Here is a 23,855-nt window from a genome sequence, read left to right as displayed (position 1 = left end):
CTTCAAGGTTGATCATTCAGGTACATTCACGCACCATTAACATTACATATACACACCTCAAGGTTTGCTCTGTGAAGAGTATCAACACGCACGTCAATCGGTTTTTTTTGTGTAATCCATCTTTGTCTGTTCTCTCGATCCTCAATGGTAATTACAGCTGAAGATGGTAAGGAATTAGAAGCAATTAATAAAGTTGTAGTCTTGAGAAATGAGAAAAGAGAAGGTAAGGAAAATTGGATCCTAGAAAAAGTCTTTTATCATCATCAACATTAATGTTTGAAATAAAGCTCTGTGTAGCAGCATCTTGCTTTTGCACTTAGCATTTATCAGGCCAATACCCTATTCAAGCAAGTTCATATCTTGGTCAGTAAATACGTAATTAGCTCAGAGCTAGAATCTCTTTTTTTGTTTCTCCATGGTAACAGGGTCTACTATGGGTATCCTGTTTCAAAATGTGCTTCACCTGGATTAATACATGTGGTTTTTTTTTTTGATCAACGTAAATTGTTCAGCATTCAACTCGAGAATTTATGTATTAAGCGGGTCTTGTATTTCACATCTTGAAGCCCACACCATTTCACTGATACACCTCTACCTGAAGGGATTAGGTTTGAAATTTCAGGAAGTTATCACTTTTTTCTTGATGAAGTCGGTAATTGCCTATGGTATTTATCACCTCGAAAAAATTTTATTTTGTGTGCCAACTCTGTAACATAACATGGCGTGAAATGAGAATAAATTTCTGTGCATCAAAGCAGAAATTTTTAGTGTCAGTAGCACGTCATGGTGACTTGAAGGCAGACCAATGAACTGGCATTGCCTCGCGCACCGTAAGAGATGACAGTGTTGCCAGTGTGAGTGTGGTATAGAAACCTGCACAATGGCGACCATAATGAAGGCTGGTTTACTATGATACACCGTGACAAATTATGCATGATTTAAAAGTCATAAATAGAATAAATAGACTAGTATCAAACCTCTGATTCAAACTATAAGTTATTTATATGTAATTTTTTGGAGTGAAGCAAGTACTTCATGTAAAATATAGGAGCCCGAGTATGAGTAATATAGTATTTTTCACATAAGATTATTCTCCAGTGTAGCTATCATTTCACATGCTGATTGCAAAACAAAATGAATGTTTTGCGTATTTGGAACTATTATGCAACTCTGACACTGTCTTATTTTCATAAGTTGTAGGATTTTGGTTATTCAGATTTCATTTTGAATGATTATACTCATTGGGTGATCACATGAAATGGAATGGCAGATATTTTTATCGCTATCTGACATTCTAATACATAAAACAAAAAAGCATTTTTGTCTAACGGATTTTGAAATGATAAATTGATTTACTCTATACACACAGGCTTGATGAGGTCTCGTGTTCGAGGCGCTGATTATGCAACTGCTCCAATTTTGACATTCCTTGACAGTCACTGTGAGTGTAATCAGAATTGGATAGAACCTCTCATACAGCGAATCCAGGAGGTAAGTCTGGTTTGTCTGGATGTTGGGAACAAGAGGTAAATCAGACAATGGTGAAAATTTGTTGTTAGTACACCAAACTCACAGAAAACTTCAGGGCCAAGTTTTTCACAGCCTCCCTGTCTGGTGGTTGTGTTTGCATACCTCAAGGTGCCATAGTAACATCATTAAAACATGGCTAGAATGATTTCTTTGGAATATTGCAGAACAATGGTGGCATGAGACGCATGCATGTCAATTTGAACCATGTTACAATCCAATATGGCTGACAGGTGGATGCTGTGTAATGCCTAAACCCAATGTTCAGTATGACATGTTTACAGTATACAATGTTTTGTTTATTGATGTATGGAAAATACAAAAAAAACAATGATTTACTCGTGTGCACGGGAGGATAGCATACTGTTTTATGTGATCCAATTTGCTGGTTGGAAATCTGTTGTTAGATGTGGGTGTAACATGTCAGGAATAATATTTACAATACAATGTCTCTGTCAGAAAGAAACAATTCATTTCAAAATACTGAGATACATACAGTACTGCTTACATTGAGTTTGCAAAATAGCTTTTATAGAGCAAAATCCAGTTGGTTCTAGACATTCAATGTAATTTATTGAAAACAGCTAGTATATGCAGTTTTCATCCAATTGGCAGTATTGAATTTTCAAACTGCATTGTCGAACTTCTTACCATAAGTCACTGGCTGATACTCCTTGTACCCACTAATCTGAAATTCAATGATGTCTATAATCGCTCTCTCACGTTCAGTAAGTTTATTCCTCGTATTTTCCAATGTTGGATTAGTATAGGTGAGAGGGTGGGAGATGTACATCTAACATTGCCATGAAAATTTTCAAAAACCTTTTTTTTTTTCCTCCCTCAACTGACAGAATCCAAAAGCTGTCGTGAGTCCGATCATTGATGTGATCAACATGGACAACTTCCAGTATGTGGCGGCTTCAGCCGACCTCAAAGGTGGCTTTGACTGGAATCTGGTGTTCAAGTGGGATTACATGAATCCGCAAGAAAGGAACACAAGGAAAAACAACCCAATATCTCCCATCAAGTGAGTTTGGTGTGCTGTATCGTATGTCCAATTGCCATTCCCAAGGAATATCAGTGTTATGCGTTTCTCAGAATCATCAATACTTGTACACATCGTTGTATTTGTTGTTAAGTACATTATGATGAGTAATTGTAATACAAGTATGATATGTACATGTACTATGAGAATTATCAAAGGTTGTTCTATTTATTTGCATTTCAGTGTACCCTCAGGGCATTTTTAAAGTGCCCTTGAATCAAAAAAGTTTTCTTTAGCACATAAAAACTGTTACATATCACACATAATGGTACGTGGCTGACACAAAGAAATTTCCAGAGTTTCTGAAATTGAGTTCATGAATACAGATGGTACATTGGTACATTTGTAGTAAGAACACTATGAATACCTAGTATTCAAATGAATCCAGATGAGTTATCTAGTCTGCCATTGTATGGTGTCTTACTGGTTCAACCTTGAAGTAGAGCTTGGCGAGAACTTTTGTTTGTCCCCAAGGTGCAATCGCGGGAAGGTTTTAAAAAAAAAATCACAAAGCCTTGTTTCCTTGATGTTCATTTTATGGATGTGGCATTTCTCACGTACCACTCTCTTCTCAGAATTGCACCACAATTTTGGGGGTTGTTGAGGCTCATGATTTCATTGGAAGATCTGAATCGTGACTGTCCTGTTGTTGACAAAATACTCTTGACATAAACTCTAAAATACTGATACATGTAGTATACATAGTGTTATTCCCTGTGAAAAACTTGAATTTTGTTGAGGCCAAATGAAGAAAATATGACGCCCAGCTTTCTAGACCAGCTGCATAAGTCCCTTTTGTATGTTTACTTCAAGAAAATTATGCATGAAAATATGACAGTGTGCCACACTCAGTGCACAGAAAATGCTAGTGTTCTGTTGGATCTCATAATATGCACTGCACAATTCTGAACAGCGTGAGCTGATTCTGTGTTCAACTCGTACATGTACATGTATGCCATGGAGAATGGCCAACAACAGTGTTCAAACCTAAGTAAAGACTCTGTCAAGACAAGTTACAAGATGGGGTAAAACTTTTTTTTGCGTCTAAGGTTCTAAAAAGAGCAGCCAAGATGCGATAGTACATTTTTAGCATTTGGAAGATGTGAAAGACTCAAGAGAAATGCCGAAAAAGTTGAAGAAATGGACGGATATTTTTGCCTTAACACAATATACATACTGCACATATAAATACCTGTGATCTGTGTTATAACGGCTCATGTAACGCCAGATTCTTCTTGAATGCAGAACGCCGATGATAGCTGGAGGATTATTTACAATATCAAAACCCTGGTTTGAAGAACTTGGAAAGTATGATATGATGATGGACATATGGGGAGGGGAAAATCTTGGTAAGTGACCTTAGAAATCAGTTTTTGCATTTGCAGAATGACAGTATGCAAGTCTGTGTTTCAAAGTTGTCTTTCATTCCTAGCAGCCAAAAGAGAGGAGTATCTTTCCCTTAAACATGATATGGGTGTAAGAAATAACTCATTTGAACACATTCATCCTCCAGAAACTACAAAAAGAACCCATGGTTCTGTAATTGGATATAGAGGAAGGAGATTTCAATTTCATAGAGTTAAATTTAGAGAGGGGCTTCTGGAAATGTTCATAGCCATCTGCATCCCTTCAAATTTTTTGCATTTTAAGGTAGAATGCACCTTGGGGATAGGTATACTGACTCTCAAACTTTTATCATTTTTTTTCCTGATCTACCACTTGTGGGGATTTTTTTTAAAGCTCTCAGAGTAAGAAAATATTTCACCAATTTAGTTTTTAGGAAATAGAAAGTTTTATTTTTCCCTAAAGAGTTAACATAGAGATGGCAGCTATTTTGATTTTCAAATATCAGTAAATATTAGATAATTTATTTCTCTAGTTCCAAACTTTGCACAGTGACCCCCGATTTTTATTCTTGATTTTGTAAGAGAATGGTTAAAAGTTTCATTGAGGAAAGTTTGAGCAAAAGTTAATCCTTCATTTTTGAGGCGCATACTACCCCCTAAATAAAATCTGCTTACTTGAGATGTGTCTAAAGAATTAGAACTCTGACTCTTATCTTATGAATCTCACATTGTACTTGATATTTTTGAAGTAGATTCCATGTTTCTACTGTAATGCTTCAATACTTATGTAAGTACATGTAGGATGGTTTAGGGAACTGCTGTAAAAAACTTTTGATCATGTGAATAAATTCAATAGCCTTATTCGCTCAGTTTGAAATAAAGCGATCACATGTCGATTCTCGTGGTTTGCTTTTTCAATATTTTATGTCAATAGATCTCAGTGAGATGTTTTGAGATCTGCCTACCCCAATTATGCTTGTAGGGTGTACTAATCAGATTAAGCTATTAGTATGCTTCAGATTTCATGATGTAACTTATTTATTAGATCCCTCTTTACAGCGTTTTTCTTGATTGTCCTTTGGCATGGTAACTTTCTCCCTGAATCCTGCATTTTCTGTAGCCAAGCAAGCTACAAGATAGCTGATGTCTGGATGGCTTCTGATGATTCTGATTACATGCTGTGATGGTTTTAAAAATTCAACAGCTGCTTCCTATATTTTTTTGAAACATCTTAGAATGTTTTTAATGAAGAGAAACAATCCAAAGGAAGAAATAGTCAAATTATTACAGTACAAGTTCAGTATTAACCCTTTCACTACCATGGTTTGGCCCAAACCCATTGTAATAAATGGTGAGTGTGGACCTGTTCACAGGGAATTAGGTGTGAACAGGTTAAGGTAGTATGTGCCTCGAAAGTGAAAGGCTTAAAGTTTCGCACAACCTTTCCTCAATGAAACTGTCAACCATACTCTTTACAAATCTAGAATAAAATCAGGGGTCTCTGTGCAAAGTTTGGTACCAGAAAAACAAATTACCTTACATTTACTGATATTTGAAATTCAAAATGACGGCCATTCCTGTGTTAACCCTATATGGAAAAATAAAATTTTCGGCTTTTGAAAAACTATGAAAGTAAAAAGTTTTCCTACTCCAAAAGCTTTAAAATGAGCCCCCAAAAGTGGTAGAGAGGAAAAGAATTGTAGAAAATTTTAGAGTCCGAAAATTTGTGCCCAAGATGTATACTAACTTTAAACCAAACTATGATATTTGTCAAATATTGCAGTCTTGCTATGGCGCCTTATAAGAGCACACTGCATTTGAATAATGCTGTGCTTTATCAAATGTGATCAGGGGGAATTGTGAAAATTGTTTCATTCAGCGCTGCATCTATCTCTAAAACAAGTGCATCAGTCATGTCCATTGTAAATAGCAGTAATCCAATCTGTTTCAAATCTTTTTCAGGGTAATTTGTGTCATACTGAATATTTTAATGACTCTAGTCAACAAAATGCATTAATAATTTATATGTTGCTCTTTCAACGTGTGAAATTTCATCCCATGGATATCGACATATTAATAGCTAGCTGCAGTGCTCTGGAACTCAAGGTTTTGCCTGGGTATGTGAGTGGATGGCAAACCCAAATTTTGTTGTCCAGCCCACATACCGAGGCAAAACCTTGAGCTTCAGCACTGCAATTAATCAATAGAATGATCAGACCCTATATGATGTGTCAAGCAGTGTCACCATCAGTACTTAATTCATTTTCTCAGGGAAAATTGCAATTTCAAATTTGTTGTCCATGTACCTTTCCCTGTCTATGGAATCATTTGTCAACTCTGCTTCAATGACACTTACTAGTATAATCTATAATTCATGGATCAGTGTGCGAAGCAATGCTTCCTGAGGTTCATAGCCAGCTGTAGCCTGATTTATTGAATATGAAACATGGACTGTAGATACATACTTTAAGTAGAAGCTATCGTTTGGTAATATGCAATGTGGTTCAAAAGTATCATGCATGCAATGTGGTTCAAAAGTATCATGCGTATGTACCGGTAGTCCGTTCAAATTTCTACAGGAATTCTCAAGATTAATATAATATCTCCAGGGTTTTGGATGTGATTTCCATTGTGTCGACGCGTAATACTGAAGTGTCGACATGACTGAATTTGTGTGTCCAACAAAGAGTAATGATGTCAGTGACCATTTAATACCAGTATATGTAATGTGTAGGTTCATGTATGTACTACCTCTTGGACCATGTATGTCTCTACATGTCAGTGAATGTCACTGTGTAAGTGTATTTAGAGATGCGGAGATGCCTTTATTTGTGTGTGTGTGTCTGTATATATGTACACATGATATGTACATGTATAGCTGGAGTCACTGGCTATAATTTGTATAGAAGTATTTGAATATGTGCCTGTATTCATGCAAATGTGTGCATTTGTGCATATTTATACATGTATATATTCAATTGTGTGTAAGTGCATCTATCTTTACTGGTAGGCACTGAATTCATGTCTACATACACATGCTTATGTATTTATTTTAAATTCCGTTTTAATTCAACATTATCTTTATCAGACAGTTTACATCATTTAAGTTTATCCGCATCGTTCCTTTTGCAGAAATTTCATTCAGGGTTTGGCAATGTGGAGGTACCCTAGAAATCATACCATGCAGTAGAGTCGGTCATGTCTTCCGCAAACAGCATCCGTACACATTCCCTGGAGGTAGCGGAAACGTCTTTGCAAGGTAGACATGAGCTGACAATCATTCTTTCCTGACAAGTTCCGTATTTTCCATCCCTTTCTTGTTTTGCAAGATGTTCCATGTGCCATTCTGTGCATAATCCAGATATAGATATATAGATAGTTGCTCACAAAAATGAACAGAATCGATTCAGCAATGATGTTTGTTTCAGTCCAGTTTTAAGAACACAGAACCAATCACACAACATTTTGATACATGGTCTTTGTTGGAGATGTTTTCATAGATATATATCGAGCATGTTGTCAACAATACATCATACCCTGTCGACCTTGACCTTCCTTGTGCTGAGCAGAGAGCATTTTGAGCGACCAACAATCAAACCTCTCATTGCAGTGATAAATAATAGTATTATCCAGGTACTCAACAATGTATTTCATGGCCTTTAGTATCCTTGTTCTGTAGAGCTCAGGATTAAATGGTCATCTATTTTACATTAAAGGATTGAATTTACAAAGGCACTATAATCCATGAGTGAACTTTTATATCATAGATATTACCAGGTAGTACTCAACCAATGATATGGCAGCATCTTCTCGTTTTTCGTATAGGTACATTTCAATTGATTTGAAGAATTAAAAGAGATGACATAAAAATCCCCATAGTTGATAATCAATGAAATATCCATGTGATCATTTCATTTGGGATTAAAAAGCAATGATTGTAAGAGCTTGCAGAGGTTGCACGGATAATAACATTGGAATTGCATGATCTTCTTTGATTATTGATATTAAAGCTCCTAGGACAGTGAACGCATGATGGCAAAGCAAATGTCCAATGAAGCAAGGGAGCCAGTTATTCACAGAGATCACCCAGATGGTCTTGATCAGTGTGTTGACCATACTCTGGCAGACAGCAAACAATTATTGACAAGTTTCCAAGCAATCTCATCATGTGTAGGCATGCATAAAACACATAGATATAGAATACTTGACTTCTTTTTTCAGTGGCTGCTCTCAAAATCCACGTTTTTTTGCCAGCACCATGGCTTTTTTGAAACCACTGGCAAAATAAAGATTGTTGGAAGTGACCTGGAAGAATCTTGAGACAAGTTACTTTTTTGCAGCATGAGGAACCTGTAAATTTTCACATGACTGCCAGCAGATAACCTGGTCTTTCATTCATGCACTCATCTATTCATTGATTGTAATTGTTCAAGTAGGGTAGCCTTATCAACAGCGTCATCTAAGATGAACATCTTATTTCCATATTAAAAGATGTTTTGTTAATTAGGTTGTCCTTTTCACAGGAGATTAAATGTTAAGTGTAGCATTCCACTGTTGTCTTAGCTCCTTTTACGTCTTTTAGGTCAAACTGTTTTCGCCGCCTTGTTAACAGACATCAGACATCATTCGTTGTTATCTATCAGACATCATTGACCAGACAAGCATGGTTGATTTCTCTGCTTCAGTGGTTCCTGTCAGCATTCTCGTCCTGCCTAGCATTGTTCCAGGGAGATTTTCATGGCTTTAAGGCAATCTCTCTCCTCTGCGTTCATCACTGTCTGGTCTTGTCTGGCATTTTTAACTGGAACATTTGAAATTCCTATGTTGTATTTTCTTTGTGCTTTTTAAAAGCTATAGTTCAAGTCCTGTGCTAAATATTTGCCCAAATTACATAGTTCAATTTATTATATTAAAGTAATTTTTTTCATTTTTAACTTCTTCACCGCAATATTTTGAGTTTGCCTTATTGTTTGAAATAGGTTGGTGAATCTATTTACAAGAGGAAAGGTGGGGAAGGAGAGTTGAAAAGTACCAGAATGAGTTTATGGGAGAACCATTTGATTTCGGGGTTGGGGAGGGGGGGGGGGGGGGGGGGGGCGGGCTGGAGGATTTAAAAAAAATTGTTGCCAGAAATCAAATGGTTCTCCCCTTAGTGATGTGTTTCCTTTTGCAACAGTGTACCCATCTTTGTCTAATCTGCAAGCGAGAGGAAAAACAATGCAACAAAAATGAATGGATGGTTATCATAAAATTTGAAAAATCTAAGGCTAGAGAAAATCTAGAATCAAGAAAATAGAATTTTTGAAAAATTTAATGACAAAATATGCAGTCCAGAAATGAAAAAAATTGTGATATTTTTACAAAATGCAAAGCAAAATGGATACCTAATATTTCAGTTTCAGCCGGAAAACTTTAAGTACTGTAAAGTATGGGATCCTGTGCCAAAGAGCACATTAAAACTTGTTTCAGTTGCACCTGCTTTTACAAAAGGATAGGTTTCTACAATTTACTTTGAGTATAAAACAAATATTGCATTGAAATATCAGTTATTCATGTCCCTTCAGAGTATGAACTTTTTAAATGTCTCTGACGGTATCGGCAAACCCACGGAGGAAGTATTTGCTCCACAGTGATCGTCTGCAAATCTCCAAAGTGAATATGAATATTAGAGTACGTGGGATCTAAAAATGATGTTGAACACCTGTAAATTTTATTTATGATACATTTAATACGGCCTATCAATAAATTAGGCAGATCGTATTAAGTGTTAGCCCCCAGGTTGCAAAGATATTAGCGTAATGCTTGTCTTTTGTATCATCATGTCCTCAGAAGGCATCTACTTTCGTATATTTAAGTCCGGCATTTCATGGATGCTCTTTATCTGGTTTAATCCTAGAAATACGAGACGTGCCGCCGAAGTGTGGATGGATGAATATAAGAAGTATTACTATGCTGCAGTTCCTTCGGCGAAGAATGTGCCGTTTGGAAAGTAAGTTCAGAAAATGAATGTTCTGTCCTCGGTGCTGTGTATATGGTCTCAAAGTCAAGGCCAGTTAAGAGAAAGGCTGACACCTCCCCTTCTATGTGGAAAATATCAGGAATTTGAGAATCTCTGAATGCGAATCTAAGCTTGCAAACATCACGATTGGGATACTAAAAAATCCATAAAACAATACGATTTCTTAAAGATGTTATTCTGGTGTTTTAATGTAGATATTTGCTTTGAACTTTCCATCTGCCCTGTTCATTAGATTTGTAGCAAACCCATAAAACGAACTCTGGATGAATAAAATTGAAAGTGTCAGAATGACAAGTATGACAAACTCTCTGAACACAAGAGAATAAAGCTCTTGTATTCAAAATCACTTCACTTCAGAAGGTATACGTAATTTTTTGTAAAGAAGAACTTTCCAGTCCCAGATATACAACAATGACCAAAGGATTGTCAGAGCAGTTGAGAATCAAAACTTGATAAGACCAATCAGAACAATTTAACAGACTTGATTGCTTTGATATTTAGGTTGTACATAGGGATGTTCGCATTCATAGTGGTTTGTATATATAGTAATGTTATTTTGATGAAATTTTTTGTTTGTTGTGGGTTAAGAAACATTGATGGCAGAAATCATTGATGAGTACCTGATTGCTTTTAAATTTGGTATGCATGTTCCAAAGAACGTTTTCATTCAAGTTAACGGTAGCGGTTAAAGGCTATTTTTGCACCAATTCTTTTCTCAGAGTTAATGTCAAGTTTCAAGTGTTAGAATCAAGATATGTAGTTCAAATTTTCAGGATAACTCCCTCAGTTAATACTTCTCAAAAGAATATAAAAATTGTATATTTGTAGCCATGATTTTGAAATATGACACCAATCAATATTAAAATTTAATTTTTCATATTTTTTTACATATTTGAATTTAATAATAATTGGGTAGTATTAATATTACCAAATTAGTTATAAATATGTTGACACTATTAATTGTAAGATTTGTACGGCAGGATTTGTAAATAAAATTTGTTTTTATGATTTTACATGGGTTTACATATCAAAAAATTATTAAAAATTCTTTCAAATTTCAAAATGTGATTTTTCAAAAAGTACTTCAAATACAGGAAAATTGTGCCGTACAAATCTTATCTGTAACCTTGTTAATAGGCTGTAAAAATTCCATGTCCATATCTCATTTCAAAGGTTGGATTAAATTGGTATAAAATTATGTAGGAAAACTGTTATTCTGGCAAAATCGTTGAAAACAAGCCATATTTGCACCCTCTTTGAAGTCACAGAGCAGTCTTTTGGTTAATCTCACTTTTGACACCTCTTTGACACTCAAAGAATCTAAAAATACATTTACAATAGCAGTCACGCATTCTGAATGCAAGCACTGCCTTGTCAAACTTTCCTGAAAAACAGTAAAAAATGACTTTCCCTTTTCAAACATTTTTTAAAAGCTAGGGGACCTCTACCATAGTTAATACACTAAGGACTCCCCAACTTCCTCTTATTTGGTCAGTTTTTCAGAAGTTTCAATGGGCTATAACTCTGCAATGCCTATGACCCCAAAGGTCTAGTTTTTTTATTCCACAGAGAATGTTGACTACTTTTATATTTTAATAGTTTTATTGAAGTTTATAACTGACGCTCTAGCCTTTACCGCTACCTTAAGTTTAATCAAGACTGCTTACCAATAACTTTATTATTTTTCATTAAGGTAGAATGTGCCTCCGGGACAGAAATTCGGGCTTTCAAATTTAATCAATTCTCTTCTGATCTACCACTTGTTTGGGCTCATTTTAAAGCTCTTGATGAAAGAAAAGTTATCACCATCTTTGTTTCTTGGAAATCGAAAATTTTCTTTTTTGCATATAGAGTTATCACAGGGATGGCAGCCATTTTGAAATTCAAATATCGGGAAATCATAGGTGATTTGTCTCTCCAGTACCAAATTTTGCATGGTGACCCCTGATTTTTTATGCTTGCTTTTGAAAGAGAATAATTGAAAGTTTCATTGAGGAAAGTTTGTGCAAAAGTTTGTCTTCACTTTCGAGGCGTGTATGCGCCTCAAAGTGAAAGAATTAAACTTTTGCTCAAACTTTCCTCAAAGAATCTTTCAACCATTCTCTTTCAAAAGCACAAATAAAAATCTATTGGGTCTCCGTGCAAATATTGGTACAAGGAAGACAAATTACCCAAGATTTGCAGATATTTGAAATTCAAAATGGCCCTCATCCATGTGTTCACTCTACGGAAAAATATAAATCTTCGATTTTCAAAAAAAACTAAGATGTTGAAAGTCTTTCTTACTCCAAGGACTTCAAAATGAACCCCCACAGTGGTAGATTAGAAAAGAACAGAAAAGTTTGAGAGTCAGAGTCCAAAGATCTGTCCCTGAGGTGCATTCTACCTTATATTACCCATACAGAGTACTCAGCTCCGTATAATCTCACTGTTATTAGTGCAAACATTGCTGCAAAATCTATATATTTATACTTGCTATTTTGTTTGTGTAGGTCACACATGCATGCATCAATTCAATCAAAATGGGAGCGTAGTTGTTGGTGACGTTCTTTGTATAAATTTTACACTATTTGTAAAAATTTTACACTATCTGTATAAATTTTACAGCTATGTGTATATATTTACATTCTCATCAAAGTGAACATGGCTTTTTTGTCTTTTCACATTCGCATCAAAAGCTTAAGAAGAATCTACAGTATTTATGAACCTTGTGTTATCATTCATTCCACTGAATAAATTACAGGCATAGGCTTAAAAGTATTCTTTTACGTAGATTTCACATACTTTAGTCCCAGTATGTGTGATGCAAAATTCAAAAAAAGACAGATTATGACCATTGATTTTATAGAAATTGGGTCTACACTTACGGGCTAGCTCATCACAGGCTTAAAAGTATTCTTTTACATAGATTTCACATACTTTAGTCATAGTACGTATAATGCAAAATTAAAAAAAGGCAGATTATGACCATTGATTTCATAGAAATTGGGTCCATGCACTCACGGCCTAGCTCATCATGTCTGGGTAATGAATTAGTAACATGACACTGATGTGAATCTCTTTCTCGCATATTCCCTTACATGGGAACATCGGTCAGAAAATTGATACCTGCCAGGGATATTTGAGGTATTGACAGCCACCTCCTAGATGTACCCGTGTCTCAATAAGTTCAGATTTTAATGATCACTGATGTGATGTCAGCAGACTAGTTTACAGTGTGGAGAACAATCATATTATGTATCATGAAAGGAACTGATGTTGTTTCAGCCAAGAGAAAAACACTTCAAACCAAACTATCAACAGATACAACATGGAGGAAATATTCCTTTAGAGTTCATGATAGTACAAACCAAAGTAACATAATATTTGTGCAGTAATGCCAGCGCGAACTTCATTTTCATTTGACTTCCTGAGGTACCCAATGAAGGCATCTGAAATCCAAATATTCAGCAATTACCTGTGCCAGTTGACGAGTGTAAAATTTTGCAAAAATATGAAAACAAAGGATGTAGGTTTTTCTCCGTGCTTTGTAAGTAAACGTGAAGCTCTTCTTACTGTAGTTAAACCATGTAGCAGTTAAATTGAAACGCAAATGCGTTTGCCTTGTCAAAGAGGTCTTTTTTTCATGGTATGTACATGGAAGACAGGCTTTTCAAGCTTTAAGACAGGGTGCTTAAGATCTACAACAGATTGTTTGATATAGTATGGATTTATCTTATCAAGTATTGTCGTTATCTGCCGATCTGCTCGTAAAAAAGAGGTACTACATTTGCCGTAACCTAGTTTTAAATGTCAGATTGTCCAACCCAATGTTTAAAAATTGTGCATTATTGCACTGTTGATTACGTTTCAATGAAAATAACATACAAAATCTTTGAACAATGTACATATATTCTAGATTGTTTCACTGATGGCTATGGTCAATAAGTTGTCTTTTGGATCACATTTTACTGTTCACAAAATATGTACATGTACGGTTATTCCTGGAAAAACAATGCATTTCTTTTTCCCTCTTTGCTTTCAGCATACAAAGTAGAGTTGATCTCCGGGCTTCTCTGAATTGCAAGCCGTTCAGCTGGTATTTAGAAACTGTGTATCCTGAACTCAGGTAAGCCTTGTAATAAATGCTCCTATTTGTAAATTTGCTGACCTAATTTTGTCACCACTTTCAAGTTGAAGTTTCTGAATGTGAACATCCGTAGGAACCAGTAAAAAGGAATTAAAAACATTTTTACGTGTTTGTTGAAGTATAGTAAGAGAACTGGACTTGATACGGCAGAAAACAGTGAAAAAATGTAAATAAGTTACAGCGTATGTCTTTCTATTATGAACATAAGTATGAACATATTGACAGTGTGCAATATGTTGCAGTGTGACTTTTGAAGCCATTCTTGTTTACACTTTATGTAAAATTTCTCTGCACATATGCTAACCTGGGTCATCTCTATTTCTTTGCTAATATCCTCTGCATTTAACGTGTCTGTGCACCAATACATCTGTAGGGTCCCAGACAAGAGGGACATTGCATTTGGAGCTCTGCAACAAGGCCATATGTGCATGGACACCATGGGCCACTTCACAGATGGAACATTGGGGATTTATGAGTGTCACAGTACCGGTGGGAATCAGGTGAGCAGACAAAAAAAAATGTGAACTTTATTCCATGACAAATTTTACAAATCAGCGTCTTGAAAATAAATGTTTGAATTATGGTAAATTGACCCTGATGCAAGTATGTACAGATGTAATGACAAATGCTATAGAAGAATTGAAAGACAGACAATATTTGGGAATCACTTCATGAATATCTCTCCTCCCATGCTTTGTACTTTAAAGCTCTCTAAGGCCAAAAAAAGAAAAAGAAATGTTTCTGGTCAGCGTGTGCGTCACTTGAACAACAGCGCGTCACCCTTTTTACCTTCTCGTGTCTATTTATAGACAGAGAAGGTATTTGAGTTGAAAACCAATATGCTGCTGTCAAGTACTTCCGTCTGTCAAGACTTCCGTCTGTCAAGATCCGTTGACGTCATGCCATTGTGATGGGTCATATCATAAACTGTTGGGGTGTTCATGGCTCAGATTGAGGTGTGGGAGAACGATTTTGAGCTATGACAAAAATCAAAAGGGACTTAGCGGCATAGCCACAGTGTTAAGCCTTTCTCCAAGGTTTCTTAGTTGACTACAATCTATTACAGACTACTGAGCTGACGTTAGGGGTACTCACTTTGTGTTTGCTCACTCTGTGAGCGCTAGTGTTTGGTACTGAGTTGCTGTGGATATCCCCTCATGGCCTCACGTGATCTTGGCCTGTTGCATAATCTGCAGAGATGATCATATGCCTCCGAGTCTGAAAACTGTCGTTGTGTAAGCCTGTCGGCATTTTCCTTGCATTTTTTCTCATTTAATTTTGCAAAATATCGGCGAGTACCTCAATATTTCAAGATAACCCTTCTTCCCAATCGTTTCCTGGAGTTTCAGAGTCATATGAACGAAAATGAGTGAAAGTTTTAAACAGGAAAATCGGACGTCGGCCATGTTCAATGTTTACAGTACAATCAGAAGTTTACGTGGAGGAATTAACCAACAAACACTATTCATGATGCCCGCCCTCTAGAGGCAGACCCCCCTATATGAAGTACCACATTTGATGCTTGTGGAAAGCTTGACCACACAATGGAGCATTTAAACTTTTAGAAAATGACAAACTGAATAAGAAGGTATTCAGAAAATGTCAAATACTGCGGAAAAATGCGCAAATATTCAAAATAAACACGTTAACTGACTGGTCAGCTATAAAAAAACAATGAAAATGTTTATGATCAAAAGTTTTTGAGATGCGCACATTTTAACAAATACAGAAATTATTAACATTATAAATATAAGACCAAACTATTTTTTCAGGGATGGGACAGGTTGGAAATGAGGGGTGAGAGACAAAGGCACTCCTATTGCTGCATGTGGATGCAGCCACACCATTTCATTTACAGCATACTTATTCACTGTGTTGTGTTCAAGTTCCATATTGTACTGACTGTCATACAAGGATAACATAAGCAAATCAAATCAAATTAGAAAAGGATCAATGCTGTTGTGTGGATTTTGCTGAACATGGCTGATTTAATATTTCACCCTATATATTTGGTATCCAGCAAAGGCATATTTGATGTAAAGTCAAAATTAACACTACATTGCTGACAATATATTTTACCGTTTCTGCATGAACTTTTCTTTTTTAAATTATAGTATATTAGTACTTCAAACAGATAACAGTTATCGTGATGTCAACCCATAATTTTACATCACAAAGACTGTAATTCTGCCAATTTTTTTTGTTTTTCAGTCATTTTATAAATTTTGCACTGCACAAGATGATTGAACAAATTGCAATGTTTGAATTTGTAAACTCAAAGAATAAAAATCCTTTGGTCACAGATTAAATTATTTTTTAAAAGAATTTACTCTTAAACACTTTTAGCATATATTCGTTACACGGTCATGTATTTCAAGGAAAATATGCCTATTAAAAACAGTAATTTCTTCACTTTCAATTTTTTTCAATACTATGACAATTATCAGCCATGAGGTTATACAAACACAAGACCAGATAAGCTTTTTCATCATTTTCACAGGACTCTTTGGAAAATCCATTAAAAACAGTTAAAAGTGACTTAAAATGATCACTTGGTATACATTTAATTTACACATGCCAGGTTGTGTATTTCACATGCACTCACGTCAGTAAGGAAGTGCGTCATTACTATTTTGGACTGTGAATTCTTCTTTCTGAATTATTTAACTTTTTCCCACATTGAACTATCTTTAGGCAGTTTATACTGTAGCTTAGAATTTTTTGATTGATGTATTTAATCATCTTTGGGTTCTTTTGGTCCATATCCCACCTCATGCCCCTACATCATCAACTATTTACCAACAACTCCATGCCAACAACCAATTACCTGACCTGGCCACACATTAGAGAAGGTACAGTGTCATTGACGGTATTTTTTTTTGTTTGTGGCCGGCGGCCGTGGCTGACACCAAACCAAAATGGCCGAAAAGAAAGAAAAATTCTTTGTGGCACATTTTTTAAAGAAAGACCTGACCAGAAACATTTCTTTTTTTTTTGGCCTAACATGCAAGATGGACTACAACAACATCAGTGATACTGTTATTTTCTCCAATAATGTGTGTGTCACTCACTGTTGTTCTCAACATCAGTTTGACTTCGTCAGCTGGTGATTCTTGTGTTATGGGAATATGTTTAGAGAATCCAACATGCTGATTCTGTTTTCCAATTCACAGGAGTTTGCATTAACCAAAGACAAATCAATACGCCATCAAGACTTGTGTTTGACATTACTGGATCACCGGCCTGGTGGTGTCATCAAACTGCATGGTTGCCATGAGAACAATCCAAATCAGGTGAATTGTGATATTTTTTAACAGACAAGACAGAAGAGTGTATCATACCTCTGTCTCTATTGTCTATCCATCAGTGTGTCTCTCTGTTGTGGGATTTGGTGTTACTGCCAGTGTCGCTGTACAGCCAAGAAGGGGGGGGGGCTTTTTGAAGTGATGTCTGTGTGTGTGTGTCACACTGTTTGACATGGGTTTCTGTCAATGTGCTTGTACAGTGAAGAAAATTGTTTTTTCACTGTGACTCCAATGTCCATCTGTGTCTCGCTGTTTGATGTTGGTTTGTGCATGATTATGCCTCACTGTTTATGTTTGTGACATTGTTTCACAGTCTGTATGACTGTGTCCCACTATATGTGTGCCTGTCTCATAAGGTAGCCCTCCTGGTTCCGTAACTGTCTGTTTGCCAATCTGAAAGAATACATGTGTATATATGAAGTGTTTGCCAATCTGAAAGAATACATGTGTACATGTATATGTGCATCTCCTGAACACATCTCGAACTTTCCTCAAGTAATTATAAACTCTTCCTGGGAATATGCCTGGCCCACCCCTGTACATTGTTGTTCATGCATGAAAGGGTTAAAGAGTCAAATCTTGATCTCAGTTTTTACTCTTCGATCGACCCAAATCTGAGCATATAGTGGTGAGCTGCCTACTTTGATATAATGATATACCAAAATGATACGTCAAAGTCATGTGCTATGTTGAAGGTTCATTCTCCAAATCACTGAATGACATATGCCAAGTTTTGTAAAACTTCCTATTGTCATTTTACTAACACTCAGATACTCGTACTCAAAAATAAAAAAAAATTCAAATTGAATATTCTTGAAAGATTGATTGCACAGTTACTCTTCACAATAATCTGCAAAACTATAGCCTCTGAAAAATGTTGCTTTCATCTGATATCATGGTATTACCTTCTCATTCAAGTGTAAATTCCCTGTTGTCTCTTTCAGAAATGGGAGCAAATAGAGAACAATCGACAGCTTCGGTACAGAGGCACTGATTTATGTATTGACAGCAAGGAGTCGCTGAAACTTGGACTGGTCGTGGAAAAGTGCAACAAATCTTCCATTACTCAACACTGGAGATTTTCACTGGATAATTTACATAAAAATCTTTGAATTCAAATCAGTTACTAGAGAAATTTACCCATCGAAATGAACACTTTCTCTTTTGTGTCAGCAGTTTATGTTTGGCGGCCTGATGATAGGCCCTCGTTGTTTTATTTTGTACGAGCTTTTTTCCATGTGTACTGTTGAGGGAATCAGACATCTGTTCATAGTTAATGTTTTTCTTTTAAAAGTATTTTCAAGACTCAGCAGTGGCTCACATGTGAACCCTAGGTCGTAAGTTTGCAATGCAAGACAAACAGGATATCCGTGAAATGTGTGCACTTATAGATTTGAGTAATGAATCAAAATCTTGAACAATTTTTAAAAAAGTGATAATACCGAGAGATTTTAATACCTGAAAATTACTAACCACTGTATTATAATTTTACAATGCCTCCAATGATGTCTATGAAATAGACCATATATCAATTAAAACAAAATAAAAATTAAAAAAAAAATTAGTTCTTGTATTAACAGAGGAACGCTTGTACCATATGAGCTAAAAGCTAAATTTTCATTGTTTTTCAAACTTACATCATATTCCAAGGTTTATTCCCAATTACACTAGCTAGAGTAACCGTGGTTCATTTTCATGTTATAAATTATCAACAATGGCAATAAGCTCTGATCAGTTCAAAACGATGATTTTAAAATCATTCATCGATTGCGATTTAAAAAAAAAAAGGATACAGTCATGTTGTACTTTGTGTGAATCATTTCAGCATGATGTAATTTTCTGATCGTTATGTTCCATTGACATTCCAGAGCTTCCATTGGTAACTTTGTCCTGATTCTATCCTACTCTACTAAGTCTAAATCTTTGTTTGATTTCTGTGTAATTGACTGTGTCCTCTGATTTGACTATGTGTCAAAATATGTGATGTTGCTGTTTTGTGATTAGCCTCAAATCCGTAGTTTTGACAAGGTGGTCCATACTAGTCTCCTACGGGACTTAATAGTGACAATCACTGGGCAGATGTCCCACCACTGGCTACCTCTGACAAGACCAAATCCGATTAGCTATGACTATAATTAGTGTGTGCCAAAATGTGGTTTGCAACCAATCAACAGCTTATACACCCCATTAACTGACATCCACAAGAAACAAGATTTGTAAGTTAGCTGTATCTGAAAAACCAAGACCTAGCTGAGTCTGGTGATAGGTAAAGCAGTTTTACAGAATTTCCTGCACTACAGTTATGTTCTAGTACAGTGACACCTCAGAAGGCAAAACTTTGATTTCCACGCAGTACCAGACCGATATCGACCCAGGCCTTGGTTCAGATTATTTTGGTTCATTGGTCCCTGGCTGGTTAGCATGGAACCAAGCTCACCTGTAATGAATCACCTGTAATTCTGTATTCAAAACCCTCAATACCTCCAAAAATCCTAGCAGAGTGGTAGGGACATTAGGGTAGACACTGCATGGTTAATTAGCTGTCCCGTAATGAGCCCAAGTACTTGTCCAGCTACTAGCTTGCCTCTCTGAATTCAAAGAAGAAGTGGTGTAGAGATTACAAGTGGGTTTCTCAAGGCTGTTCAATTCTAATCCTTTGTTGAAAAAAAAGTTAAATTTGAACAATCACGTAATGATCATAGACAAACAATTGAAAGCCTTTCAGTAATTTTCAATTACAAAATCAAGCAATAACATAGAAAGCTCTTTTCAACTTTTGTGCGGATTGAAAATTTATTATAGATTTTTATTTCATACTTTCTCTTTCTTCTAGGACAAATATACTGGTATGTGAAATTTTAGTGTGCTCATATACTCTTGTTATCATGTATATTTTCTCTTGAAAAGGCGAGGTTTACTTAAAGAGCCTGTGCAAAACCCGCATTGCAAAATTTTGACATCGCCCTTCAGAGCCTGATGAGCTGGTACATAAATGTTTATTTACTTGAGAACAATTGACAACTGGGAACGGTCACATCCTCAGGGTCTACATAGTCGCTTGTTTTCACTTTCTAATGCTCAAATTCTATTTCACGCTTTTGCAGCCTCCTTGTGGTATTCTATACGCACAAGTGGTTTATTCAGTTTGTGGTCTGAGATGAGGATCGTGTGAAATGGCAGGAAATTGGTTCATTGTGTTGTCACCTTGTACCAAATTGTAACACGTAACTTATAAGGCTCTTGGCCGAGCTTCAGGGTAGACAAATCACACAGACAAGGTAGCAAGCATAAGAAAAACACCAACTTGGGCATTCTGAACTGATAGCAAATATAATTTTTTTCCTCTGAGGTATTTTTGTCATATGATATATGAGTGGGCTTTGCACAGGCACTGAACAAAACGACTAGCATCAGTCACCCTGTACAGCTTGCTATGTAATGGGGATAACCAGCTGTAATGTCCTGCATATTGAAATGTAGTCAGTACTAAGTATTTCATCCTCATAGACCACGCTGGACCTATGAAATGAAAAGAACTAACGACTTCACTACAAACTTGTTGTTATTCAGGTGATTAAAATCCAGTCGGTGCCATCAGTATTCCTCACAGATTCTCCTGAAATTTTTCATTTCCTGCTGAGAACCACATTTTATCATGAAAAGTAGAAATTATATTTCTGTTCCACACTGATCTGTCTTCCTTCACAAAACCTCAGTAACACCTGCATTCGGATTGTGAAATGTTATTGAACAAGCTGAGAACTCAGCTGGTGACAACATTGACATTGGACAGAGTGATTTCAAAGCCAAGACCAAGCTGCTGAAATACGAACAGCTGTGGTTCTTCGCTTCACTGCTGATATATATGGAGTTTTGTTCATTTTTATTTGAATTATTCTAAATTTTGTCTTTAACTTGTACAATTTATTTATGATTTTACATGTCTGCTTTCGATGGTATTTTTAATTGACATTAGCTTTGTTTATATTGTCACAAGTGTTTCATTTGTATTTTATCTGTACTATTCATTTTATTTTCATGTTCAGTCCTGTCATTCTCATGTTAATTGTTGAAGGATGCGAAGTTCAACATGTTTTTCTATCAATGCAGATATTTTGGTGAACGTTCTAGGTGCTGTGTGCATTGTTGGAATTTATAGATACTGTTCTTAATCTTATCAGCAGTTTCAGCCTCACACCCTTTCTCAAGCCTCAGCTTTTTGTTTCAAACTGTCTAACATGTGCCCTCTATGGTGGAATATCGAACAAAGCGCAACTCACCTGTAGAGGGCGCACTTTTACAACTTGATTAAATTTCATCACATGCTGAAGAGAGAGAGAGGTTCAAGTTGATCACAAATCATGTTGAGGTAAACGATGTGTACAAGAAGAATTAAGGGCTCCCGTACAAAGTAACAAAGCTGAAAAACATACATGTTAAATATTGATCAAAGAATGGTGTCAACCTCATGGTCATATGTGTGATCAATATTTTTCTCTATTTCTTCTGTTACCGACAGTCTGGTGAAATGAAAGTCCCTTCTTGGAAATGCCTTACATAGACATGTATGCTATGATAGCACTCAACAGAGTAATGCTATGATTACCCCTTAAATACAAACATTAATTTTTTAGGCAGTAGTTGAAGAAAATTAAAAATATTTTTGTTTATGTAATTGTCATGGTGCGATTGAAAATCCTGTGAATGCAATCACTCTCTTGAGAAAGAAGATGCTGCAAATTTCAAAACCCAATTTAAATATGCTGCAAAACAACATTTGAAACATTAATCAGCCATAATTACAAGTGAAATCAGAATAACATTAAAACCCAAAAATCTTTTTGGGGAGGGGTATGCCCTTTTTTAAATCTTACTTCAAGTCATTTAATAATATGACTGTGTACTCCCAAATGGATTTCCCAGAATTAACAGTGCATTTTTTGTTTGAGTTGCACAAAAATATGAAAAATGAAGTCAGCGCTTGTGAAATGAAATGCTCTTAAGTGCCAACATCCTGTAACCATTTCCCACTTACGTGGCAATGTCTTTATCTTTTTAGGAACATATGTATTGTCTTAATGCAATTTGATATATAAAGGAGCCAAATAAATTGCGTCAATGACACTCCCGATGTGACTAGTTGTGAATTATAAGTACTGACCAACGACACACAGATCTCAGGGTGTTCACAGTGTTTTCAAATCGGAGGGAAATTATCATTGACAGGCAGCTATTGAAAGGTATATACCTTAACTCTTTCGGTGCCAAAGTCAATTTTGTCACCTTGATAAAATATGCTCTAGTAAATTTTTTCCCGATTTTTGCCAAAATTTTGGTAAAAATAAGCAAATAAGATCTGTCTATTTGGTCCAAATTGTCAATTAGAGAGATATTCACAAAAAACTTGTAAAATATACTACAATTTTGGTGGGAAAAAATTTCGGCACTCAAAGGGTTATTGGATGAGCTTGAAAAAAATGATGAGAAAATAGCAAGGCAAAAGAAGAGATTAGCTACTCAAATTTGTTATGTGTCCAGCTGAAAATGAACGCGCCGAGATACTGTAAAGGGAATGTTGTTGGGACAGGTTGGAAGTCTATGGAAATGAGAGCTCATTATGTATGGAGTGTGAGAAAATGAAAAGCGGTTTTCAGCCAGACTTTGTTATCGATGATAAAATATATGTACATGAATACCAGAGTTACTGATAAAGATTGTGTAAACCTAGATGTCGAGGTTTCAAAAATGCTTCAAATATTGCCTGATGGTGGCAGTTTCTCAGAGGCCAGAGAAAACAAAACAAATGCTGCTTTATACTTTTTAAATTGCATCTAATATGTCTTGATGGCAACTGCGATCTGTAAACTGTCAAGCAACTGAATGGGCACGCTAGCAACAACAGTGAATGTATTTTCAGATAAAGTGTGTTTGTATGATTGTTGATGGGTTGATGTTCAACTTGCCCCAATTCTGTGCGCTTATAAATATCCTGACAGAGTAAATTGTAGGAAGAAATTTCAGCAGACTGTTGCGTTTGTGGTGAGGTGATCACTAAGGGACTGGACACAAATTACAGGGGGGGGGGGGCCGGTGTTTTTTTGGGGGTGGGTCGCCATTTTCCGCGCAAGCATTTTTGAAGGGTCATAAAATTTTGTGCAAGCCTATGGGGGAGGGTCACCTTTTTTCATGCATCAAAGCTGAAATTGCATGTGCACGTTATGGAATACTGAAAAAAGAAAAAATACCTCCTGGCACTTTCATTTTCTGCCATTACCATTTTCGGCGCGCCCTTCGGGCGCAAATTTCAGGTATAATAAACAATGTGTTGATGATCCAAGCAGCCACATTGATTTAAGTTGTCATGATTTCTACTTATTCAACACTATTGTGCATAACTGTCCCCTATAATGACTCTTTCAATAACAATTTGGGAGATTACTTATTTGACATCATTCTCCCATTGACAATACATTGGGTATAGGTC

The 23,855-nt window shown here is 36.0% G+C and overlaps 1 protein-coding gene across 1 annotated transcript in view; it reads left to right on the top strand.

The window, feature by feature from the left end:
* Positions 1 to 22,495, top strand: part of LOC139150079 (polypeptide N-acetylgalactosaminyltransferase 2-like) — a 40,503-nt gene extending 18,008 nt beyond the window's left edge. The window contains exons 5-14 of the mRNA XM_070722236.1: positions 158 to 223; positions 1,370 to 1,491; positions 2,379 to 2,554; positions 3,818 to 3,921; positions 7,051 to 7,177; positions 9,815 to 9,907; positions 13,962 to 14,045; positions 14,440 to 14,566; positions 17,240 to 17,359; positions 18,316 to 22,495. Of these exons, the coding sequence (XP_070578337.1) occupies positions 158 to 223; positions 1,370 to 1,491; positions 2,379 to 2,554; positions 3,818 to 3,921; positions 7,051 to 7,177; positions 9,815 to 9,907; positions 13,962 to 14,045; positions 14,440 to 14,566; positions 17,240 to 17,359; positions 18,316 to 18,483 (1,187 nt within the window). The 3' untranslated portion in view covers positions 18,484 to 22,495. The remainder of the gene's footprint in view (positions 1 to 157; positions 224 to 1,369; positions 1,492 to 2,378; positions 2,555 to 3,817; positions 3,922 to 7,050; positions 7,178 to 9,814; positions 9,908 to 13,961; positions 14,046 to 14,439; positions 14,567 to 17,239; positions 17,360 to 18,315) is intronic.
* Positions 22,496 to 23,855: the final 1,360 nt, after the last annotated feature.

The sequence above is a fragment of the Ptychodera flava genome, chromosome 14 (assembly GCF_041260155.1).
Source record: "Ptychodera flava strain L36383 chromosome 14, AS_Pfla_20210202, whole genome shotgun sequence".
NCBI lineage: Eukaryota > Metazoa > Hemichordata > Enteropneusta > Ptychoderidae > Ptychodera > Ptychodera flava.
Note: the sequence above shows the minus strand (reverse complement) of the source record. Positions and strands in the feature narration are given on the sequence as shown.